Source organism: Cutaneotrichosporon oleaginosum (genome assembly GCF_008065305.1).
Source record: "Cutaneotrichosporon oleaginosum strain ATCC 20508 chromosome Unknown ATCC20508_contig03, whole genome shotgun sequence".
Taxonomy (NCBI): Eukaryota; Fungi; Basidiomycota; class Tremellomycetes; order Trichosporonales; family Trichosporonaceae; genus Cutaneotrichosporon; species Cutaneotrichosporon oleaginosum.
The window spans coordinates 2,172,579-2,196,799 of NW_027072172.1; the positions used below are offsets into that span (position 1 = coordinate 2,172,579).

Genomic DNA, 24,221 nt, shown 5'->3' on the forward strand with positions numbered 1-24,221 from the left:
CCTCATTCATGCACTCTCGCACAGCGCATCGAAGAGCATAGATCACTCGATCACTCGCCAGCGAGCAGATCCAACGGCACAGGATAGGGCGCCAGAGAGAGGCGCCACTGTGGCTGCAGAGGGCGTGCCAAGAGATTTCCGAGGGCGCAGGGGACACCGCGCACGACCCCAAGAAGAATCAGAGCAACGACTCTTTCTCAGGGTGGGCGATGCTCTCGGGGCGCTCAGGGGCCGAACAACACATGTTTCCGTCCGATGGGCGGTGCACCAAACAAAACATCATAGCAGGCACTTCTTACCCTGCCTGCCCTGTCTGCCCAACGCCTTTTTTTGCACCGCCAAAGTCTTGGCATTGCCACAGCGCTCGTATCAGTCTCCCACCTCGTCTGTTCTCCTCGTCTCCACACCCAGTCCACCACTTTCTCGTCACCCCGGATCCCACTGACCAAGACGAACCACGTGAAAAACTTTGGGATGCGTTCTGTGATCTGTGAATCCGGTGGACGCGTGGCACTTGCTTTCAAATCCGGCGGAGTGTCGCAGTTTGGCCAGGGCAGTAGGGAGTGACGATCAAACGCCACCCGATGATTGCAGGTGCGCACATCATCCAAACCATCACGTTTCCCAGGCTGCTCTCGAGATTTGTCAGACGTTTGTGCACGCGCGTACACGCAGGCATGCACTCGCGCATTCAGCACTGCTGATAGTTGAACAGGTGTCGCCAGCAGCAGCCACGACCATATTGATCCGCTACAACAAAGTGGCATTCCGCGTTGCCCACCACATCAAGCCACCCGCAACCCAAACAGCGCGCAGAGTTCCCATGACCAGCTCGCCTTTAATCGCCTTCCAGCGTCTCTCACGCTCCCCCTCCTCCTCCAACAGGTGACCAAACTTGCTTCCCATGACAACACGAGATGGCCAGTTGACCAGATGGCTAGACTGCCGCCCCTGTCAAGCGCTCATCAGCTGATGTGCGAGAGATCGAGAGGCTGGTGCCGCAATAATGGATGGAATGGAGTGAGCGTAATTGGGCGGTATTAGCGCACATTACAAACCTGTTCTTAAAGCTACTATGTTTTGGTATGGCGAGGGTCGCTGCCAAAAGTCCCTGACACCGCTGGGCCTGATGCGTCATCCTCTGGCCTCTGGGCATTTGACACCGGGCAAGTGGCTGCGGTCCAAAGGGACGACCCTTTCCAGACAGGGGCAGCCGGGGCGCCATGCATAAACACGCTTCTCACTCCCACTCCTCCCTACCACCCTGCCAAGCCTTTATTCCAATCACAGACCTCGTCTCGCTCATCCGTCACCGCCACACTTGCACACGCCATCACATCACATGGTGGCCGTGGTCTAGACCATGAAAGTACGCATGCGTGGGGTTGCAAGTGTGAATCACAGCGGGGTTCTGCATGTCCTGCTACCAACCGCGCCATATCCGGAAAGTCCGGAGTTGCGGATCTCTGCGGCCTCCGGCCGACGCTCGACCGCTCCAGCGCTCAAGATCCAAAGGAACGCCGCCGCACATCCGGCGGAGACGATCAGGACGCGTCGCACGTCCCCTATGCGCACCGATCAGCGCGAACATCAATCATGAACCTGCACGCGCCCACTCGTCTACCTCTGTATCCATCTGTGCGCCCTCGCTTATTATACGCTCACGCCACCACCCCGCCTGGCCGGCCGGCTGCTCGCCCATGCTCCTCGCTCATACGCGCCGCATGCCGTACATGACGTGTTCTGGCCCGTCGACACCCCAGATTCTTCTGCCGTTGCTGATACACAAGGGGCGCAGGATGCCGCACGCCGACTCGCAGCTTCGCCACCACATAACGCGGATCCGCGGCGGACGCGACGTGACGCGTCACGATATTCCGAAGATGTTCTCTGCTTCTCTGACGCGTTTGTCTCGCTGATCGCTGATTGCTGATCGCTGTCTCATGCCTCCAGAAATCCAGAAGGCGCGGGTAGGTGCCCACCCGGCACATCGCACGCTTCTTCCTGGCAGCGTCGGTCTCATTTACGCGCTCTCGCACTCTCACGCTCGCACTGCTGTAAATGTCCCACTAGTCCCCGCCTACATTTCCATCACGCACTCTTTCTCATCCTAAATAAAAAAAGACGCAGACACAGAACCGGAGCTGACCGCCACGCGCAATGCTCACATACTCACATCTGAGAATCGGAAAATGCACCTTCACTCCGCCCTCCGGCCTTTGAGCTTCGGCCTGCGCGGCCTGTTTGTTCCGCCCCCGAATTCGCGGTTATCATGGCCGCCGATCACCCATCAGCCCATCAGTTGTCAGTCACCGCTCTCACAAATAGTCCAATTTCACGACTGCGGGGATAATTGATAAGCTACGTGGGCCGTTGCCCGAATAGCAATATTATTTGCGGCGAATGATCGTGTTGCGGCTTGCGGCCCGCCTGACCAAAACAGCATCACCCGGCCAACCCGGGCGGCGGCCGCCGCGACAGCCGCTGGATCCTTCCATGATCCATGAGACTGTTCTGTTCTGTGCCTGCGATTGCGGCTATCGCTCTCCGCGATCCGCTGGTATCCGTCGAAATCTCGCCAAGAGAACGGAGCGACAAAGAAACCAGTAGCAGAAGATGCGTTCTAACCCGTCGGCGGCGCTGGCATTGTCGTCGATTGGCTACAAGCTGCAAGGCTGGAACTGCTGAACAGAGAGATGAACAAAGGGGATGCGAGATTCCGCATGGTTCGGCACGGATCTGGGAGGATCAAAAAGACCGAGGCACGTGGATCGTAAAAGCGCAATTGAATGCGGTCCCGGACGGAAATGCGGTTAATAATATGAGCGGGAATGCTACTTGGGCGAGGTCAGGTGGAGGATCGAGGATTGGATGGCCGGTGGCCGGTGGCCGGTGGAGGTCAGGTAATCAGGTACACGGGTTGGGTTGGGTGGCCAAAGGCCGGTCTGGAACGCGGAGCGGACGCAAAACCCTCCACCGGGGGCAACTGTACAAAGGCAGAGTTCAGTCTCACCCCCACAAGGCCACAATGTGTCCAGCCCAGGCCGCAACCGAGGGCGGCCGTCGTTCGCCATCCACTCTCCGTCCATTCTCTTTCCCTCCTCACTCCTCCTCCTCCTCACCTTCGGCCCCCCCCCCGGACGCACAACGACGGACGTCAGACACTTGCACATCGCACTTTTTGCTTCCAATCCACAAGCCCACGACTCTCGTGTTGGCACACCCGCAACGGGTGTATTGTCTCCGCCTCTCGCTAGCTGGCCGCGTCGCCCATATCCGCAACTACACGTGTCCGCATTCTTGCATCCTCCCATCTCTTCCCTCAATGGGTCGCACGGCAGTATGAGCCAGCCACCCTCTGCGATCCCACGCCGCCTCTCCGTTGGCAGGAGCCACACCTCGGGCTCGGTCCCAACGACATCCAAGGATCGTGTCGCGGTGGGACGCATCCCACGCCACGAGCGAGCGCCTACTACTGACGCCGAGTGGGAGGAAGCCCTCAGATAGTACGTTTCCCCGCATTTTCCTCTGACCCCTCAGCTATGGTGTCGACCGTCGGTCAGGCGACCACAGCGAGGCCAGAGAAGGCGATGTCGCCGCCCAACCTTCCCAGCTCCTCATCCACAATGAGAGCGATGACTCATACGACTTCCTGGCGCCCTCCGATGTCAGCAATGGTGGCGAGAGCCCCGGGCGAACCAAGCTTCCCATGTCCTTTGACATGTCGCGCGATCTGCACATCCTCGGGGGCACAGCCGCGGACGATTCACACAAATCAACCCCCAGCGGCACCCCTGAACACGAGTTCACTCAGCATCCCGAATTTGTGCTCCTCCCCACACTCGACGCTCTCTCCTTCACAACCTTGCAGACCCACGCATCGATTGGCGCCTTTGAGCACACCTACAAGGTCCTTCATGCGACCAAACTCCCCCGCACGTGTCGGCCTGACGAAGACTCGGGCCATCTTTGCGTGACAGGCGAACGCCAGCGGCTCCGCCGGTGCTACGAGCAGGACGGATGGCTTCAGGCGCCCAATCCCAGTCAGGCCCTGCGTGAGAAACGCTCCCGAGTGCTACGCCGCCTCGGCCTAAACGACCCCAACGAGTTGGGCGAGCGTTTCGCCGTCCTATCCCGTTATTGCGAGCTAGCGCAGCTGGTGCGTAGTGCTGTGTACGGCAGTATGTGGCTGACACACAGGTCCTGGGCGCTGACAGTTCTTCCGTCTCCATCCTTCGCGGGGACAACGAGGATGTCTATCTTCCCAATCGCAACTTCCGCTGCTGGTCGTTCCCCAACGGCGAGGCGTATGGCGGCCATGCCGTGCTTCATCCAGAGGGCAGGTGCTTCGTCGTCGCCGACATGGACAAGGACTGGCGGTTTGCTAAGAATCCCGGCCGTCTCGGAGGGCGCAAGCGCAAGTTCTTCGCCGCTGCCCCGCTTCGCTACTACCGCCCTGGCGGAGACTTTGTCGATTTCGGTATGCTAAGTATCGCAGGCGATGCTGCTCGGGACACGTTTGATGTGCGAGAGCAGAGCACCCTGCTGCGTCTCGCCAACATGCTAGTTTACCAGCTGGCGACCCTGGTAGGTTATGGCTGCGGACTCCCTGACGCGCAGCAATCCGAAATCATGGCCAAGAAGTCGAGCGCCATGTACGAGGCTAGCATCAATTTCCTGCGCCGGTCACTCGTCCCTGAGCATCTCAAGTTGAAGCCAGAGGATCCGGACTCTGCAAAGGCGGCAGAGACTGCCAAGTCCCTCAAGCCCAGGAAGACGTCGATCTCCCGGTTGAAGAAGAGCCGCTATTCCCGGCTCCCGAGGTCGGGCGGCGCCCGAGCTCTGCTTATGGACGCAAGATCCCGCCTGCCCAACATCGCCGTCAATCGCGCTGTCAGCGGCGCCCAAGCGTCGTCCGCGCAGGCCGTTGTTTCACCAGCGCAAACGCCCCTGACTCCAGCGTCAAACCGCTCCGAAGCTTCTGTGGACATGCCTCAGCTGCCACAACGCGCCGTGAAAACCGCCCCGCGTGACTCACGCCGTGCCAAGCGCAGAGATCTGCGGGCCGAGACCACCATGTTCAACGACGCTGCAGAAACGCTACGAGGCATTCTGCACGCCGATGCGGTTTGCATGGTTGACCTGCACGAGTATCAGCTGTACATTCGCAAGGGCGGCACTACGCCCGAGAATCAGCCGACTCAAACAAGGGAGTCCATTGTTGCCGACTTCCTGCAGGGCAAGGAATGGCCCGCTAATGTTGAGCCTGTCGTCAAGTATGTGCCTCGCACCGACAACCTCAGCGTTGAGATTATGGGGCAGAACGCTGCTCCTGGCTTCGAGGTCGATTTCAACAGGCCCAACGCCACCGAGACGATTGCAAAGTTCGCAAAAACATATCTGGCTACAAGCCACTTTTGGTGGGACCGCGAGGACCCCAACGATGAGCTCGCGCAGGAGATCATGGCATTCATGCCCAGCAAGTGCCAGACTGTCCTGTCGACTGTATTCTTGACCTTCGACGGGATGCTGCGTTATGCCGTCTTTGTCTCGTGGGAGCGGTCGCCTCGCAGTTTCGACGATAGCAGCCGCCTCGCGCTGCCATTTGTTTGGATCATCGGCGCCGCGCTCACCTCGGGTCTTGCCATTTCGCGCATCCGCAGTGTCGAGGAGAGCCAAATCACGTACTCGAACCTGCAGGCCCACGAGCTGCGCACCCCGCTGCACCAGATCCTCACCATCACCCACCTTCTCCGCTCCTCAATGTCCGACCTCGCCGATGCCGGAAATGTCGGCCAGGTGCAGTCTGCAGCTCATGGCTGCATGACCACGCTGGAGCAGGTGCGCGACCTTCTTCCCCTGCTCGACGCTATCGATACGTCGGGCAAAACGCTGCACGGCATCGTCGACAACATCCTCACTTTCCTTGATCTCACCGGCAAGGACAAGTTGTGGGAAAGCTCCCGGGTGAAGCACCCGGCCCTGTTTGGGCACAGCTCGAGTGCACCTCAGACTCTGCGGGCGATGCTCGAGGATCTCGTCCAGGAGGCGTACGATGAGGACCGCCGCGGACGCGCAGGCAGCGGCGAGGCACAAGGTCACATAGAAACCGTCCTCGAGATTGTGTCCAAGGATCTTGGAGACTTGGTCACAGAGGACCGGGGTGGCGCCCTCCGCCGTGCCCTGGGCCGACTGATCTCCAACGCATACCGGTACATTGACGGTCCTGGCTGTGTCGAGATTTACGTCGACGACATCGAGGGTTACCTCCCGCCCGAGGGCTGCGAAGACCTTTCCAACACCCGCCGTGTCGCAATCACCATTGTCGACAATGGCCGTGGCATGTCCCTTGACTTTGTCGACAACAAGCTGGGCGAGCCGTGGGCCAAGGAAGACTTGTTCGCGACTGGCTCTGGACTGTCTGTTCACCTGGCGTACCGCATCATCGACCTCATGGGCGGCGAGATGGAGATCTCATCTGCGCCCGGCGATGGGTGCACCATCTCCATTCAGGTCCCGCTGCCCATCGCGCCTTCGCCGCCGTCGCTGACTCCGACTGTCACCACGGTGGACGGTGCACCACGCAAGGTGGCGGTCCTCGGATTTGACCGCCCTGGCGGTGATCTTCGCTGCGGTTTGGACCGCCTCGGCGCATCATTGGAGCGGCAATACGCCAGCCTTGGGTGTGACATTGCCCCTGCTGCTGAGGCCGATCTCATTGTCATGGACGGCGGCTTCGAGACGGATGACATCGCGCCGAGCATGTTGACCTCGATAGAAGCGTCCGAGGTGGTGATTTTCGAGGCAGATGGTGACAGACCTGGCTCTCTCCCGCTTCCACCTACCACAGAGCTTCGCCGCCTCCACAAGCCCATCACGCCTTCTCTTATCAGAACTACCCTCTCACGCACACCGGCCCGCGTGTCGATGGAGTTTAGCAACGGCGACAGCGCCTTCAACCGTCCCCGTCCGGTCCGTTTGCAATTTGACTCCGAGTCGATTGCCCGCTCTGAAAAGAGCTCACAGGCGGAGAAGGAGGAGAAGGTCGTGGTTACAACATCGAAATCGGTGTGCAAGACCACGAAAGGCCTCTCCACCCTGTTCGGGTGGAAGTCGCGCGGCATGTGCGTCGAGGAGGCTGTAGCATCGTTGTGCCTCGGCGACTACTTCTCGTCGCGTGGCCGAGCCCGGCTACCCTCGGGGGCGTCGACCGGGTCGTCTGGTTCATCCTTCCCAGCGACATCTCCGTCTGAGGACGCCGGTGCTGACACCGACCCTCTGGCGTCGCCGGGACTGGGCAGTACGCCCTCCTCGCCTTGGCTCGGCACAGAATCGACACCCGTCACAACCCCGTCCGAGGAGGCCCCTATTACCGTCCCTCCGGCTCCGACGCCTCACCCGATGACCGTCCTCGTGGTAGAGGACAACATGGTCAACCGCAAAATTCTCGTGCGCATCCTCAAGACGAGCGGCCTCGACCTCAACATCCGCGAGAGCGAGGATGGCGCGGATGCTCTCGAACAATTCAAGCAGCTTGCGCTTGAACGCCCGCTCATAGTGCTGCTCGATATCAACATGCCCAACATGGACGGCTTCACTGCTGCATCTGAGATGCGGCTGGCTGAAAAGCGCCTCGCTGCTGGAGCGTTGAGCAACGGCGCTCGCTCCACAACTCCTGCCGTGCGCTCCAAGATTTTCGCCATCACGGCGCTCGCGGGCGAAGACGAGAAGCGCCGCGGCCTCGTCGAGTGCGGCATGGACTGCTGGCTCACCAAGCCGTGCTCCAAGGTTACACTGCAGAAGGTTGTGGAGGAGGCGTGTGACGAGTTCGCCAAGCTCGGCCTGTGATCTCCCACGCCACTCCCCCACATTGCTCCCACGTTCTTTTCCACTCATGTTCCTCATCATCTTTTGGGCTCTCTGGTGTATGTACTGTCTGATTGTACATGTTCACATGTATGCATGGATCTCTGGTGTGCTCGTGCAGCGGAATGCGGATATGGATGGTACCGGATAAACCGATAGCGGATCAAATTCGGAGTGTCTCGTGATCTCGTGTGATGGTGACAAGACAATGGAGCTGCAGTGGAGCGGGTGGGATCGGCATAACAGAGCGTGCGGTTTGGTCAGGGCTGATTAACTGTCATCGGGCCGCGATCCGCTCCTCCTAAGGCCCTGCTTGCTGCATGCCGGATACCGGCGCTCGGTCGCCATCGGATGTCTGCGGCTGGAATGCACAAAGCGCCTCGAGGTAGCTACAGGACATTTTTTTTTTGAGATGTAAAGAAAGCCGGCGCGGCGGACAGGCGTCGAGTCCGTGGCTCGGCCGAGGTGCGAGTCGAGCCACGCGATATGGCGACCTGTGCGGCGCGTCCACCAGCATGGCACAGTCCGCCCGCGGCTCGCCCGCATATACGCCCGCTACCCCACCGCCCCACCCCCACCCCCGTCCCCCCGTGGGCCGTGGGCCGTGGGTGCGGCATGCGTGCGCGTGGTCGATGACTCGGCGGCGTGGTGGAGCAGAAGTGGTGGATGGAGCGCGATACGGAATCGGGAGGGAGGAGACTCTGAAGGGAAAGAAGGAACAAGGGTGAAGGCACGCGCCGCCAATTAGCGGTGGCACAGACGTCCGCCGTCCGCCCGCGTTCAGCGACGAGAGCTGCCCTGATGACGGCCAGCGAGCAGAACTGCAGCGAGTCAGCCATATCGGTGTGCGTCGGATGTGCCGAGGAGAGTGAGGGAGCGGGCGGAGGGCGCGCTCCGTCGGGGGACGAGGGGAGCAGGGGCGGGGATGCCGGCGCCGCGAGAGCAGACGACGAGTGAAGAGTGGTTCCTGGGTGACGACTGATGAAAACCGACTAGCCCCGACGGAGATTAGGGAAAACCGCCTGGGCCCCGGCTAAGTCCCACTGCAGGCGTAGCCGTGGCCTCGGGTCGCAGGCGCGGCACAATGCCGGTGCGGTGAGGCAGGAGTATCACAATGTCGTGTCTGCAGGCTGCAGGCCATGAGCACGTAGGCGGCCAGGCGGGGATAGACGCGCAGGCTGTATCTGTCATGGTGGGGGCGCTGGGCGCTGGGCGCTGGGCGCGGGCGGAGCGATGGAAGCCGAAACATACTTAGTACACCCGACCGACCATTTCTTTTCCCCTCTACTCACCACTCTGCTCCTCGCACTCTAGACAGCGCTCGCGCACTCTCGGTTCTACATCCCCTCCCCCGCCCCCACCCCTCGCTACATTCAAAATGGCCAAGAAGGAGAAGATCCCACTTTCCACCCACCTGCTCGCCGGTGGCACCGCCGGTCTCGCCGAGGCGCTCGTGTGGTGAGTACCGAGCACGGAGTTGGCGATGTAGAGGAAAGCGTCGGAAGATCTGGCGAGCGCGAGATGAGCAGCATCAGCGAGCAGGCGGGGCAGCAGGCGATGGAGCTGAGGCTCCCCACCGCTTTCTGGCCTGCTTGCGAGATCTGCTCGTGCGAGCTCCACACACTCAGCTGCCAGTCCGCCAACATCTTCTGACAGAACCTCCAAACCCCGCTAGAGAACACCGCTGACACCAGCCACCCCCTTGACACCATCAAGGTCCGCATGCAGCTCTCGCGCGGGCGCAAGGGCACAGCCAACAAGCCCCTCGGCTTCTTCGCGACCGGCAAGCAGATTGTTGCTCGCGAGACCCCCCTCGGCCTGTACAAGGGTCTCGGTGCCGTCGTCACGGGTATCGTGCCCAAGATGGCTATCCGTTTCGCCTCGTTCGAGAGTGAGTACGAGTGTTTGGGGCGCAACGTGGCGCGACGCGGGCCGAGCTCTCTGTGGAATATTCCATCTTGCTCGGTCGCCTGCCTCGGCCCCACCCCAACTCTTGAGAAGAGTCGCGCTGACCTCCAGTGTACAAGGGCTGGCTTATGGACGCCGACGGCAAGCTCTCCCCGTCCCAGATCTTCCTCGCTGGTCTCGGTGCCGGTGCCACTGAAGCCGTCGTCGTTGTCAACCCCATGGAGGTCGTCAAGATTCGTCTGCAGGCCCAGCAGCACTCGCTCGCGGACCCCGACGCGACGCCGCGCTACCGCAACGCCGCGCACGCCCTCTACACCATCATCCGCGAGGAGGGCTTCTCCACTCTCTACCGTGGTGTTGCTCTGACCGCGCTCCGTCAGGCCACCAACCAGGGTGTCAACTTCACCGCCTACCAGTACTTCAAGAAGTGGGCGATGGACTTCCAGCCCGACTACGCCGCCAAGGGCGAGCTCCCCTCGTACCAGACCATGGTCCTCGGTCTCGTCTCGGGTGCCATGGGCCCCTTCTCGAACGCCCCCATCGACACGATCAAGACGCGTATCCAGAAGGCGTCCAAGCAGCCCGGCGAGACCGCCTTCTCGCGCTTCCAGAAGGTCGCCGGCGACATGTTCAAGAACGAGGGTGTCTCGGCCTTCTACAAGGGTATCACTCCCCGTGTCATGCGTGTCGCCCCCGGCCAGGCCATCGTCTTCGCCGTCTACGAGCGCGTCAAGCGCATCATCGACACCCTCAAGACCGAGGACGTCAAGAAGGAGGACTACGAGGCGTAAGCGGCTCCCATGCCGTCCGCGGTGCCGCGGCGCCGCGACCGTCTCACCTCCATTTGTAGAACACGCCGCGGCGACCCCGCCGTCGTCGCAGTGTGCGAGCAAGAAAAACAACCGCCTAGAGTGCATGCTTGGTCCAGGGCCGCATGCGGGAATAGTAGCCCCTGCATGCATGTTGTACAACACCGCAAGTGTGCGAGAACGGAGCGAGAGAGCGTTGGGCGAGCCAGACGATGCAGCGAACGCTACGAGCTGCAGAGCGCGGCCATCGCTATCTGATACGAACTGACATCTTGCCGAGTGTGCGAGCGGGGATCCTCCTCTGACTTCTGCGGAACCACTCGGCAAAACGGGCCTTGGCGCTATCGCTATTTTTTCCGCAGGCTCGCAGGACAAAGGTAGCCGAGGCGTATCCCGACATGTCCCCCGACATCAGGTCGGTTCCTTGTTCCTCTTAAACTGTATCCTTGACGCGATGGAGCTGGTGTGGATTTGTGCAGCTGGACATGCTTGCGGAGGTGGAACTCGCCTAGTCCGATGGAAGCTTGGCAAGTGCTCCACAATCCCAGAGCATGCCGATGCCGAAATACCGAGCGCCGACGACCGAATTCGAGGAAGGCATGCGGGACACAACTTTGGGGCGTAGGGGTAGATTAGGACTGAGGAGATGCTCGTCTCTTGACTGTTCGTGACCTAAAGAACTGTGGATAGGTAGGCCACCACGGAGGGCGGGCCCTCTCCATGTTACAGTAGAATCCATTCGAAGAACGAGGCTGTGGCGCAACCCCGTGCTGCGAATGCCTCCGCTACTCTACCTTTGCGACTTCATTGCATGGCAAGATCATGACGAGGCATCCCCGTTAACGAACTACAATCCGACTATTGTCTTTTTGACCAGCTGATGCGAGAGACGTGTGTACACTAGGGGAGCAAGGGCAATACTAAAAAAAACAACTAGCGCCTATTGTGCCCGTACTCTTCTGTTGCGGGATACGCCGGCGGGTTTGCTGGGTAGCCCGCGAGGAGGGGCTCTTGGACGACATGCTGCATTCCGGGCGAGCCCGGCGGCGAGCCGGCCATCATGGGCGGCGACGATGGCATCATGGACGGCGACCCGGGGTGGCGGGGAGACAGGGCTTCCGGCGCGTACGAATAGTCGGACAACTGCTGGCTCCGCCGATGGTTGTTGTAGCTCGTGTCCGCGAAGGGGTCGGCCGGGTGCTGGTCCGAGATGATGGAGAAGCGGCTGGTCGCAGGCGGGCTGGTGGGCGGGCTTGTGGTAGCGGAGAAGTTGTCGTCACGGTACGGCTGGTTGCGGGAGTTGCCGACGGTCGCAAACGTCTGCGGTGGGGCGTACGGCGCTTCTTCGAGAATGCCGTCGCCAGGCCCGAAGGCGGCGGTCTGATGGCGCCGGCGGTGCTTGCGCGCGAGCGACTTGAACCAGCCGCACTTCCACGCGAGAAGAGCGAGCAAAAGCAGGCCTCCAGCGACGCCCACACCTGCTGCAACGCCCGGGATCCACGTCTTGGACTTGGTCGCGCGCGACACGGACTGCAGTGACGCAATGTCGTTGTTGGGGTTGCCGGCCGTCCCTTCAGGAATCGCGCTGATGCCGCCTGGGCGCTGCACTACCTCGCAGCTGATCGCGTCGGTGAACGCGCCCGAGTCCTTGCCGTTTGAGCAGAACGACCCCGGCGCAATGTTCTGGAGCACTCCCATCGGCGTGTCCGGCGTCGGAGCTATCTGGCACAGCGTGCCGTTGGGTGTAAGCGAGACTGTGCCAGCCTCGGTTCTGACCGAGAGACACGGCGTGCGTGCCCCCGGTGGGATTGTGGCCACGCAGAGGCCGGCGTCGTTGAAGGTCCCATTGAATCCCTGCGCCGTCGCGCAGACAGTGCCGACGGTCGGCTTCGCGATGCAGTCCCGCGCGTTCGGGCCATAAATGCCGGTTGGGCAAGGATCGCCTGGCAGGATGCAAGTCGACGACGCAGCATCCCAGCGGCCGCCCCAGATCTGCCCGCGCTGGCAGGCGCCGCCGTCCTGGGTGGGGTTGCCGAAGGCCGGCGGCGGGACGACACAGAGATAGCTCGGGCTCCAGCGGCCCTGCACGCCGTTGGCGTTGCAAGTGTCGTTAACGATCATGCAGGTCTTGAGATCAGACGCCAGGATGCCGTCGGGGATAGCATTAGAGAAGTAGGCAAACTGGCCGCCGCGGAAGCATGGGTCACCCGACTTCGGCTCTAGGGCTCGACATGAGCCTCGCTCGATCTGGCCCGCCAGGCCCCCGACAGCACACTGCCCCCCGTCGGAAAGACTGGGTCCGCCGCTGCCGCCGCTAGTGTCGGGGCCACCAGACTGTGTCGGCGGGAGACACGTTTTACCGTCTGGCTGCATGAGGCCCAGCGTAGTGATCCCGGGAACTGGACAGGCGGCGCCAGCAGGCGGGGCTACTACGGGAGGCTTGCACGTCTTGCCGTCGTTCGCGATGGTGCCAGCCACATTGAAGGGAAGTGAGCAAGGCGCGCCCGCAGTGAAGCTGTTGCCAATACACGACAGAGTCGTGCCGAGACCTTGCAGCTGCGCTGTGCCCTTGGTGCCATCCGAAAGCGAGCAAGGGGAACCGACGGTAACGACAGGTGCGCATATGCCCGTGTCCGTCGTCGCACCGGGGATGCCATCTGATACTGTGCAGTCCTGGCGAGCGTTTGCAAAGCAGCCTCCGGGACCCAACTTGCCCTTGAGGCCAGTCGAGGTCGTGCACTCAGTACTGCCGGCGCCAACACCCCCCGCGGCGGTTGCGGTCGCGGCTGCGGCTGCGGCTGCCGAGCTAACATCAGCAGGCCTCTCACTAGTAAGTAAATTTCACGGATACTGACGAAGCTTGGGGAGGAACACCACTTCCTGAGCTGACGGGTCAGTAACAATTTTTGATGATAATAGGCGCATTAGCAGTGGCTCACGCAGGGGGAGGGGAGGGGCTGCAATGTCAGCGGCGCGATGATTTATAAGAAAATGCGGAAAACTCCGACCAGGAAGACACCAAACTAACAGAGCAACGGAGGTGGTCAAAGTGGCCACGACTGACCCCGAGGTGACCACTGTCTCGACGACAGCGACCGAAACTGGAGGAGGCGTGGTCGCCTCGGGGGTGGCAGCCGCGCTATTCGCAGGGCCCGAGGGAGGGCTATTGTAAGCCATGGGAGGCCAACCAAGCAGGAATCGCACTCGAACTTCTGCAGATGTCACTTACATTAATGCGGAGGGCTGTTGGCCTCCAGAGCTGCTCGGGTTAGCCGGGATCACATCCGTGGCCCCTTGGGCAGTATCAGGCGTATTCGGAGGCGGAGGCTGGGACAACGCGGCATTCGGCTGCGCTTCACTAGCGGGCGGGGGCGGCGCCGTCGTCGCGGCGGCGGGCGCAACCGTAGTTACGGGCACAATGGGAGGCGCAGCAGGGGAGGATGGAGGGGGTTGGACAGGAGCACTACCAGCAGGAGGGGTATCTACGGGGGTGGGGGACACGGGAGGAGGTGCAAACAGGGGAGTGAGGGTGGGGGACGGGGGTGAGGGGGGTGAAGCTACCACAGTAGGAGTGGGTGTCTGCGGAGGGGGGACTAGTGCAGCAGGATCGGGTACTGACGTAGCAGGAGAATTTGGGGAAGCGGCCGGGGTGTCGTTACCTGCACTTCTGGGGTCAGTGGATTCTTATCAGCATTATTTCGCCGCCAGCGCCGATCCCCTTTGCCAAGTGACACGAGCGTGCTTCGCCGCCCGCGTGGCAACACAGGATCGCGGTGGTGGCACGTACGTCGGAGACGGTGCCACCCCTTGTATCGTGCCCGCGGACGTTGCTGCAGGCGTCGCGACATTCGGTGAAGGGTCTGACGGCGATGGAGGCGTAAATAAAGGCGGCGGCTGCGGGGACTGGGGAGGGGACGACGGCGAAGATGGAGCCGCCTGCAGTGATGTCTCTGCAGAGAATGTAGGGGGAGGAGGCGACGCTGGTGGCACAGAGGGCCCCGGATTAGAATCGGGTACTGACGTGGGTGCGGATGGGGCCTGCGCCGTTGGAGTCTGCTGTGGAGGCGACGCCGGCGGTTCAGCAGGCAACGATGCTGGTCCTTGGGCCGGTGAGGACACTGGGGAGGCCGCGCCGCCATCTGGGGGCTGGGAAGGAATCTGTGGCGTAGGGGATGCCGGAGATGGTTGTTGCGGAGGGGTTGGCTGAGATGGCTGTGACGGAGGTTCAGTGGGAGAGTTATTCGCTGGGGTTCCCGGGTTCCCACCGCCGCCTGAAGAGGGCCCCGCAGCGCCCCCATCCCCTGCGGGGGTGTTCCCCGGCGTCGCGGGACTCGTGTTTCCGCCCCCAGGATTGGTGGGAGTCGGTGCTTGTTGCCCGCCAGGAGGCGTGGCCTGGCCGGCTCCATCGGTTGCCTGACGCTTTTGAAGTTCGTGGCCGTCGCCAAGCGGGGCAGCGGCGGCTGGAGTGGTCAATGATGATAAATAGAAGCGATGATAAGTAGACGGACGCACCTTGGAGACTGACAAAGGCCAGCCAACCTGCGAGGACAATGTGAGGCCTCATGAGGTGGACTTGACACTGCTCTGGGCGCAGTGATGAGCGTGAGGGCGTTGTAGATAAGGGCGTAGGGTGACCTCGCCGTCGATGGACGACGGAGTTGGTGGAACTGTCGAGCTGTCGATGAATGGGTAAGTGGTAGCGAGACAAGTCTCACTGGTAGATGTGAGAAGCAACGTACAGAAGATGAGGGCTGATCGACTCGCTGCATAGCTGGGACATTACCTCTGGATGTCTGGAGCGTGTGGGCTGTGCACAGACGCTTCCCTGCATTAGTGGTGCGACCTGTTCGCATCCGACCCGACATGACATCTCATTCCTCAGTTTCATCTTGTACATTGCCCGTGCACCTTGCACCTCCTCTCGCCCTCATGCCGTCTCTCGCCTCACCATCGCTCTCAAGCATATCGACCAATGTTCCAGACGTGCCTGTTTCATCGTCAAGCTCGGCGCGACTTGCTGATGGCGGTGCGGTAGTCGAAGGCTTCTGCCACACAAGAAGCGCAAAGGCGATCAAGGCGATATGCTTGGTTCTCATAAAGAGCTCGTGGAACACCTGGAGACTACCAGCATTAAAACCCTGAAGTGCAATGTCTGCTATCCAACCAGGCGTAACTAAGCTCGAAGACCAAAACCTAACTTTGGCGTACGCAGCGTCTCGACCTGCGGGACGGGGCAAAGGCGAACAGATGACCTTGGGGGCCGGGCGAGGGGAGTCTGCGAACGAGCGAGTGGGAGGGGATCTCGTGAGGTCATGGTGCATCTGCGCTGTGGTGGACTTCGCAGTGATCGGCGAGGGCCGCGAACGACCACAGGCACGCGATCATGAGATCCACGTTCCCTGTTCTCTGACGCCACACGCGCCACACGCCTGTGCTCTACAACTTCCAGCGATGGATGCATGCGCATCTGGGTATGTGATTTGCCACACAGAGCGGTGTGCACAGCGAGATGGGGCGATGTGGCACAGAAATACCCTACGTTATAAGTTCTTCAGCTGCTCCCATCATGCATTTTGCTGCGGCCAGCGACACGCTCTCGCTCCGCGGCCATTTGTAGTTGCGAGCTGTTGCTGCGCAACGCTCGTTGCCGTGAGACCTGGACCGCATGCAGAAACCCGCATTGCTCGTGTTCGGCTCATCGTTCCGCTTTTCTCGCACTGCACGGCAAGTCGGGACGCTCGAAGCTGAAGGGTGCATAGGCAGCTCGTGGGAACCGCCCGCTTGGAAGCATCGGACCCACATACTGCGCACCAAACCGCTCATGGGTAGTGAGCCTGTTCTCGTCAAGTCCCCAAATCATGAGCTCAGACGAGCCCAATTATAGCCTATTGAGCCCACCAACCTTCGTTCGATCGAGCGTCACCTGATTCTGTCCGGCATTCCAATTGCTGGCGCAGTCCCAGATGGGCCGAGGCACGCTTCATATTCGGGTACCATGAATACGCATTGCCGCGAAATCACAACGAGTCTCCTGCGCTCCAGGATGTTAGCGACATTTGCGACATACATGCACTCGTGCGCACGGCGTATGTGCTGTAGGACGCTCTGCATGTCGGGGTCACTACAGCGCTATTCTCGTGCGCCCGCTGCGGCTGCTGCCTATGCCCGAAGTGTGTGTCGGGTACAAATGTCGGCCACACATAGCGCTTTCCTTCTCGGCATCTGCGCAACGCACAGACTCGTATAGGCTCTTTCCAGGCTCTCACGGGACATGTCTGGCACATCGTCGTGCAATTCATTGTCTGCGCGGGACGAGCGCTCTTGAGACACTGGCACGATGCACGGGTTGCTGCTGGTGCATTCCTAGCGAAGCCATGCACGCGCTCACGGGCGACACATGCAGGGTGCTCAGCTGCGGAGCGTCGGGTGGCATGCCCACACGTGTGTGTTGTGACTGGTGCTCTGTTCCCTCGCTGAAGGATACCTCGGCTTCGCCGATTTGCACCAGGCCATGCACCGAGTCGGGCCGTCCAGACGTAGCAGCACAGGATGGCCGACCGCTGCAATGCTGCAAGCTCGACGCGACAGCCCAAGAGCATCTCTTCATCTCACTCAAGGATGGCGACGTCGCCGCTAAGCCACCGTTACTCAAGAAACAACACAAGCCGCCACAGTCACATCAGGCTAGAATATCGTGGCCCAGGCCACGTTCTACGACCGGTACAACCTCTGCTCGAGGAGGTACTTGGCGACGGGGTCGGCGCACAGGCCGCGGAGTGCGCCCGCGCCCGCGCCCATTCTGAGTGCCATGCGAACACGCGTCGAGCTGACGTCGGCGACGCTCTCTGGCGCACGAATGAGGCGGATGCGCCCGCGCGCGACCCAGCGCGCTACGTCAGCACGTGCAAGTAGCGCGTCCTCCTGTCTACGTGTGTCCGCCGCGTCTGTGCTTTCGCCTCCGCTTCCGCGACGCGCACACACAAGCCACGCGTGCGCAAAGAGCTCCTCCATCGCAGCCTCCATGCCTCCGGGCGGGTAGTATTTAGCGTCGAAGATGCGCACGAGCGTGTCCATGCCGACGAGGAAGGTGATGGCCGGCGGCGGGGACGGGAGAGGGGTGCTCGGCGTTGCGGGCGAGGCGGGCGACATGGGAGAGGGAGACGTAACAGTGCGGCTGGGCGTCGGGGGTGCCGAGCTGCGCTGACCGAGTGGTTCGTGGCCGGTCGGCCACACGACTCCCGACTGCTCGAGAACGCGAACCAGAGCCTTAGCCTTAGCCACAAACGTTGGCTGCGCGACGATGGCAACAGCGACGGGGCCAGCCTGCGGGGGCATCGCCTCAGCCTGCGCGAGCATGAGCTCAGCACGCTGCTCCGGCGTCGCGTCAGTCATGCCCGGTGTCTTGTCGGCGTTCCGCGCCGCGTACAGAAGCAGGCGAGCGGTGTACGGCCCTGGCGCGGGATCGGGGTGCGTGACCTCATCCTTGGGCGCTGGGGCAAGAGCCTCGTCTGGCGACACCCCGTGCGAAGTGAAGTATGTCGCCGCTTCGCGAATAAACGCTGCGGGGCTCTTGGGGCTGCTGAGGCCGCGCGATCTGCGGACGTTCGGGTTCAACATAGGCGGGGGGAAGGAGGAAGAGGCGAGGGCGAGGTGCGCAAGCGTAGGCGGGTTAAAGCTGCTGTCCAGAATGGCAATGTGCGGAGGCGTGTTGACCCGGGGCGGCTGGAAGGAGAGGGATGCGACGGACGAGCTCCGCGAGCGAGTGTTCAGTCTCGCCGGAGTGCCGGTGGGCGATGTTACGGGGCCTGAGCACTCGGGCCAGCCAGCGGGGCGGAGAAGGAACTCGACGCCATCGAATCCCGGCTCGGCGGCGCGCTGCACCGCTGCGGCCTGCGCGTCGGTCAGCATCGTTCGGTGGGCGTGGTCGCGTGACGCGGGGGTGGAAGGGGAGGCGGTGGCGAAGGAGGCGAAGAGTGGGGCGCGCAGGGCCCTCGGAGCCAGGCGCAACACTTTTGAGGGCAAGAAGGAGAGAGAAAGACCGTGGAATTCGCGGATGAACGCGAGAAGAATGTAGATGACGAGTGCGATAGCGCCCCAATGGTCTCAGATGGGAACGGAATGTCGTCCATGCCGGTCCATTGCCGACCTCCACCACATGTTCCTGAATCAATGGGTTCTCTGGCAAAACCGAGCCGGGCCGGCGAAGCTCTCATCACGTGATTCACTGTCCTCGTGGTGTAGTGGTTATCATACTCTCTTAGGGTTGTCCTGAGCATCTTATGGGAGTGGCCCCGCGTTCGAATCGCGGCGAGGACCAGCAGCCTTCAATGGCTGGCTCTTTTGTTGCGACGCTGCACTGTCTCTCAGGTGCTCCGACGTCTCGGGTCATCGTCGAGGGCGGAGGCATCAAGCTCTGGCCGCATTGGAGGTGCTTCCTGAAGTGGCATGTTGTTGCCGACGTGCGGTTTCGTGCTCGTCCTCTCCGTGGCTGCGGACCGTAGCGCTGATCGTCAGGCCTCAGTTGGTAACCGCTATCAGGGTTACACCGGCAGAGGTACACCGGCAGATCGCTAGGACTCCCATTTCTGGTCCAGGATGAGACTTGTCGCAACTCCGCACAAACACGCAGGCATTGGCAACGTATACATGACATGGCCTAGGCCACGTAACTACTTGTTGAGGTCCTTGCCAAGAGCCTGGAGCTGTCCGTGAGCACAAGCCGTGAGCATAAGGGCGATACCACGGCCAAACTCACCTCCTCGCGGGTCTTGGGCTTCTCAAGGCCCTGGGCAACATTGTCCGGAAGCTGCTGGATGCCGGGGGTGTTGAAGACGTTGGCCTGGCCCGCGACGTCCGAAACAAGGTCGCGAGGGTCGTTCGTCTTAGCCGGGTGCGGCTGGATGGTGAACTCTGGAAGGGTTAGTTCGCGGGACGGTGGCAGTCATGAAAGCCGAAGTGGTGGGCAGCTGAACCGTCACCATCCACATCCACTCACGCTGGTTGTCGCCCTGGTTGTTGCCCGACATGATCGTGATCGTTATTGTCTAGATATAGAACTCGTAACTCTAATAAGGAAGTGGATGGAAGAGAAGGAGAAAGCAAGAATGCAAGACCAAGACGAGTGCCGCGGTGGCGTGGATTGTGGGGTGAGTGCATGTGGGGGTGGCAAAGGCTGGAGGACGAAGACGTCATCGTTCATCTTCGGCCCTGGCCGCCGGCATCCGGCCATCAGTCCATGGTCCGAGCGCATGGGATATGCGTGGCGGGTTTATTTGGTCCCTTACGCAGCCTTTGATATCATCCTCAGGACTGCCTGCCACGCTGTTCCGACACCGTCGGCCTCGGACATGCTGACGGACATGCTTGGAGTGACCCCAAAACGTTCGCTATATCCAAGAGCTTGCCTGGCACCAATTTCCCACCGGGCACGGCGGGACCCGACACGCGGCGCCACGGTCACGCCGTCACACCACGCGACGATGCGGGAAGCCCTGCGGGCCTCGCGGACCCGCGGGAGGCGAAGCTCACTAGCGGGCCCGAGATAAACTGTGTGCGAGCGGAAGGCTGACCATGGCTGGGCCTTGAAAATGCAGTGGTAGGTAGGAACTGAGCGGCACCGCAAGTGTGATGAGGTACGGAGCGTTGCGCGCGTGCTGTTCCGGATCGATGCGTCCGCACATGGATTTTGTAGTAATGCATCTGTCTCCGGCCTCGGAACTTTGGCTGCTCGACATGGTCAAGGTATCTGCCGGGAGAACTTGGGCTAGAGCCTCAGTCTGATGTGTTTGCCTAGCCTCTGAGACCTGCATGACATCTTGTTCAATCACGGAGCAGGGCAATGCCGGCCATTTCATGGGAGCAGCCAACCAAACTGGTCGCGAGGACATGCTGCAGAAGAGGCGGTGTGGCGTAGCGGGTTATAAGACACCCAAACAGTTCCACTCCGCCTCCAATTGATACCGACGGCCCGTCCAGAGCGGATCATGGTGGTCGAAATCGCAAGCGGCATCGACAGTACATGCTTGGACGTGATGTAAATTCTGGCGGACGGTCTTGTGAGTTTTGTGAGTTTCAATGTATTAACTTGTTTGGTGGCCGTCAACGATCGTCACGACGGTCAACAACACGCGTCAATCGCATTAGGAGCAGGGGAGGCGATGCTGTCCGAAGTTATAAGGACTGTCAGTCGCCGTCGTGAGTGCCTCAAAGGCCCAGGGCACCGGAAGTGAAGATCGACGACTTCTCCATCCGGCGAGCGATTCGCAACACGCGACAGCAGGGGGATGCCGGAAAGCCGCGTCTGGGGTGGCTCTCGAACCGGAAATTCAACAGTATCCAAGCTGACGCTGGTCAGGCCGGGGTCGGGTGGTGGTCCAGAACGTGGTGAAACCAGGGCGTGCCGGCATCCGCTGTTCTGGGCGGCCCGGCATGTACGCGTCCAAGCAGAAGCGACGGCACAGAGTCAAGACGACGCCGAGTCGTGCCGGCATGCGCGCGGCGGGTGCCAGCGAAATCTGAGATCTCGAGAATTAGTAGCGGGGATACGTGGGGCACCTGATCCGGCAAGTTGGTGATGGAGTCGGGAGTCGAGACTCGTCCGGGGGAGGAACCCGCTGCAGGATCAAGACACTCTAAAATGGGATGCTTGATCCCGACTCTGGGCGTTGCTTGATCCCGATTTCTCGGCGTCGCTTGTGACACGCACCGCCTTGCTGGTGACTTGCTGTTTGCTCGTGACTCGCTCGCTGGTTGCTCAGACTTGCCTGCTGTTGACCGTGACGCTTGCCGATCATCCACCGCTCGTGGCATGGACAACTCGACGCGTCCGGGTTCCTAGACGGCACGGCTCGACCACTGGGTGGGGCTGGGGCGGTGCGGGCGTGACAGGCCCCGGCTGCGTCACCCGCCGTCGCTGGCGAGCTGGCAAGCAGCAACGCCGCGGGTGACACGCACCCACTGGACCGAGCCCGTTTCAGCCCTATGCATGATCCAGCGGGAGCGGATGTGCCGTGCTGGCTCGGGTGGCCGGGAACACGGGCCCTGCGAAGAGCATGTGTCTTCCCGCTGCCCTCATAGCAGAGGGCCCCCGGGTTCGATGCAGGACATGCAGGATCGATACCGTGCAGGATGCGGCTGACGACGCTAAATCAAACACGCAGCGGGCAGATCGACACTCCATGTCCTCTGCTTAAGACTATCCGCCGCGCCACACCCGCTTCGACATGTCGACCCGACGCAGGATGCCAGGCGATATGACGTACCTTGATCATACACTGTGGGCATGGGAGAGTGTAACGCCTCACGCTGCTCACACCACGGACAGGCGGGAAATCAAGCGTGCGGGTGCTCGATGCATGCACCGCTTTTGTATATCGGTCACCGACTTGCTGGGTGCTGTTGTCCCGAGGATCGAGGACCCGGAGTGTCGCGTCCCTTGAAACGAGTCGATTCACAGTGTTGCATGTTGCAGAAGCAGACAAAGTTTGGATGCATACGTGCATTGACCTGTCCGCGCGTTTCGCCCTCCGTGCGCACACATGTGTGGAACAAGTCATGCGCCTTCGGCGATCGGAGATGCAGCGATCAGCGGGATCGTCGTCACTGATACACTCTGGAACAATGTGTCCTCCCTCCTAGCTGCGGGTCATTTCAGCGCATAGCATAGACACAGTCATGCCGCTACAGATTCACTAGATGGTAGTGGTACAATGCAATGTGATGTTGAGTGTGCGAGCAGGAGTGAGGGGACAAGGAGACCAGCTCCAAGGCCCCGGGTCGTGCCACAGCGGGTGAAGTCCGCGGTGGTTTCACATTAGGAAGATGCCGGTTGGGGATGGGGAATGATGGAACAAAGTCACCAGACTGGGTTCCATGCCGATCGTTCCCAGCCTCATGCCACAGTGTAGTCTTCACGGCGCCGCCCAAAGAGCCTCCTCACAATCGAGTCACGCGTCTCCTTGGCAGCGGCGCCAGCGCTTGCTGCGGCAGAGAGAGGAGACTCGGAGGGGTCGGCAATTTGGATGGCGCTGTGCGATCGCTTCTCGTAGGCGAGGGCGGCAGGCAAAGGGCGCTGCAGGTGTACTGCAGCGACGACCGCACGCGAGATGCGAGCGGCCGAGACGAGTTCGGGAGAGGGCGAGCTCTCGGTCGAGCGCGGTGTCCGTGGCCCTTCTGACCCGAACGACGAGGTCGAGTCGGACCGGTCGAGACCGGGAGCCTCGTCGTAATGCTCGTAAGCAGACGACTTGTGGGCGACAGCGGCCTCTGGAGCAAGGATGTGCCCAGAGGGAAGGCGCGGGGTGACCGGGAGAGAGCAAGCCGAGACAGGAGTAGGCGGAAGCTCGGGCTCTGGGATCTCGAAAGTGTAGCGCGAGAGGAAATGCTCCGAGCAGCGGACGACTTCGTCCTCGGTGATAGCGAGGTTGTAGTCGAGGAGGAACAGGAGCTGCTTCTCCATAAGGTTGACCTCGGCCTGCGAGAACATCTGCGCGTAGCGGCACCAGTGCTTGTTCTTTGGCGACGAGTCGTTAAGATACTTTGCGGCGCAGATGAGGGTTGCGAGGAAAACGCGGTGGCGGGTGCAGGGAAGACCTTTTGTGTCAGCCACGGCTACGGAATCATCTGTGCGCAGAACAAAGCCCTCTCCGGAATTTGAGTTGGGGTCTTTGGGCAAATGCAAGCACAAGTAGCAGTAGCAGTAGCAGTAGCAGTAGCAATGACACTTACCCTTTGCGACGCGCGGGAGGCGAGTGCGAAGGCGCTCGAGGTAGACAATGGTAGCGATGAGCGTCGACACCTGGACGTTGCTCTGCTCGCAGACGACGGCGATGAAGGTAGTCAGGGAAGGGAAGTTGCCGTCGGTGCGCTGGATCGTCTTTGGGTCAATCGAGGTCGAGCTGGCAATGATAGAGGTCGTGGTGCGCGACAAGAACTCGATGAGCTCGTGCGAGACATCAGAGCGGATGAACTCGAGGAGCCGAGGGTCGTGCTCGCCACAGAGGTCGAGGGAGGCCGGGTGGACGCGGTCCTCGAAGACGGGCGAGGCGGGGGTGAAGCGTGGCGTGCCGGAGGGGTAGGACGAGACGAGCTCGGCCGAGAGGGGAGGGGAGCACGGCGAGGCGAACATGATGGTCGATGAAGACGAGGAGGAGGGGTGTAGAGCAGTATAGAGGTGATGGATAGATTGAACGTGAGGAGGTGTCGTGGTTATCGCTGCTACTTTTACGATCAACGTGAGCAGGCGAGTTAAGAGGATGGGGGTAGAGGAGTAAAGAGAGAAGAGGAGGGAGAGTGAGGATGCGAAGAGATATTAACAAAGATGGGAAGATGTCGAGAGAGAAGAGGAGGAGGAGGAGGGAGGAGGAGACAGGAGAGAGAGAGGCGAGAAGAAGAGAAGAGGAGAAGAGAGGAGGACAAGAAGGAGGAGGAGGAGGAGATGGAAGAGGAGATGATGATGAGGAGGAGGAGGAGGAGGTTGAAGAGAAGCGGCGGTGAGGATAATCAAGTCAATCACGCTCTTCGTCCTTCAAGCCCTCCAGGTCAAAGCGCGCGTCCAAGGGCCGAGGCGCAGAGGGTCAGAGGGTCAAGAGAGGCGCAGGAGAACCAAAGGAACGCGCAGTGGGGATGCCATCTCGCCAG

At 61.1% G+C, this 24,221-nt stretch overlaps 8 protein-coding genes across 8 annotated transcripts; 4 read left to right on the plus strand and 4 right to left on the minus strand.

The window, feature by feature from the left end:
• Positions 1 to 1,415: 1,415 nt before the first annotated feature.
• COLE_04062 (uncharacterized protein) lies at positions 1,416 to 1,919 on the plus strand (the record flags this gene model as incomplete). The annotated part of the gene is made up of 1 exon (XM_018427248.2): positions 1,416 to 1,919. The coding sequence occupies one exon, from the start codon at positions 1,416 to 1,418 to the stop codon at positions 1,917 to 1,919; it is 504 nt and encodes a 167-aa protein (XP_018282607.1).
• Positions 1,920 to 3,342: 1,423 nt separating this feature from the next.
• Positions 3,343 to 7,848, plus strand: COLE_04063 (uncharacterized protein; the record flags this gene model as incomplete). Its single annotated transcript, XM_018421723.2, has 4 exons — positions 3,343 to 3,506; positions 3,541 to 4,159; positions 4,201 to 4,587; positions 4,621 to 7,848. The coding sequence occupies 4 exons, from the start codon at positions 3,343 to 3,345 to the stop codon at positions 7,846 to 7,848; spliced, it is 4,398 nt and encodes a 1,465-aa protein (XP_018282608.1).
• A 1,396-nt stretch (positions 7,849 to 9,244) lies between these two features.
• COLE_04064 (uncharacterized protein) lies at positions 9,245 to 10,565 on the plus strand (the record flags this gene model as incomplete). The annotated part of the gene is made up of 3 exons (XM_018421724.2): positions 9,245 to 9,324; positions 9,561 to 9,757; positions 9,886 to 10,565. The coding sequence occupies 3 exons, from the start codon at positions 9,245 to 9,247 to the stop codon at positions 10,563 to 10,565; spliced, it is 957 nt and encodes a 318-aa protein (XP_018282609.1).
• Positions 10,566 to 11,516: 951 nt separating this feature from the next.
• On the minus strand, positions 11,517 to 15,147 carry COLE_04065 (uncharacterized protein; the record flags this gene model as incomplete). The annotated part of the gene is made up of 8 exons (XM_018425884.2): positions 11,517 to 13,389; positions 13,439 to 13,468; positions 13,523 to 13,540; positions 13,612 to 13,746; positions 13,813 to 13,842; positions 14,203 to 14,247; positions 14,605 to 15,043; positions 15,096 to 15,147. 8 exons carry the CDS (start codon positions 15,145 to 15,147, stop codon positions 11,517 to 11,519), a joined length of 2,622 nt encoding a protein of 873 aa, XP_018282610.1.
• Positions 15,148 to 16,034: 887 nt separating this feature from the next.
• Positions 16,035 to 16,331, plus strand: COLE_04066 (uncharacterized protein; the record flags this gene model as incomplete). Its single annotated transcript, XM_018427250.2, has 1 exon — positions 16,035 to 16,331. The coding sequence occupies one exon, from the start codon at positions 16,035 to 16,037 to the stop codon at positions 16,329 to 16,331; it is 297 nt and encodes a 98-aa protein (XP_018282611.1).
• A 963-nt stretch (positions 16,332 to 17,294) lies between these two features.
• On the minus strand, positions 17,295 to 18,491 carry COLE_04067 (uncharacterized protein; the record flags this gene model as incomplete). The annotated part of the gene is made up of 1 exon (XM_018427251.2): positions 17,295 to 18,491. One exon carries the CDS (start codon positions 18,489 to 18,491, stop codon positions 17,295 to 17,297), a length of 1,197 nt encoding a protein of 398 aa, XP_018282612.1.
• A 761-nt stretch (positions 18,492 to 19,252) lies between these two features.
• COLE_04068 (uncharacterized protein) lies at positions 19,253 to 19,609 on the minus strand (the record flags this gene model as incomplete). Its single annotated transcript, XM_018421725.2, has 3 exons — positions 19,253 to 19,285; positions 19,339 to 19,493; positions 19,579 to 19,609. The coding sequence occupies 3 exons, from the start codon at positions 19,607 to 19,609 to the stop codon at positions 19,253 to 19,255; spliced, it is 219 nt and encodes a 72-aa protein (XP_018282613.1).
• Positions 19,610 to 22,473: 2,864 nt separating this feature from the next.
• Positions 22,474 to 23,709, minus strand: COLE_04069 (uncharacterized protein; the record flags this gene model as incomplete). Its single annotated transcript, XM_018421726.2, has 2 exons — positions 22,474 to 23,174; positions 23,310 to 23,709. 2 exons carry the CDS (start codon positions 23,707 to 23,709, stop codon positions 22,474 to 22,476), a joined length of 1,101 nt encoding a protein of 366 aa, XP_018282614.1.
• Between the last annotated feature and the right edge of the window lie 512 nt (positions 23,710 to 24,221).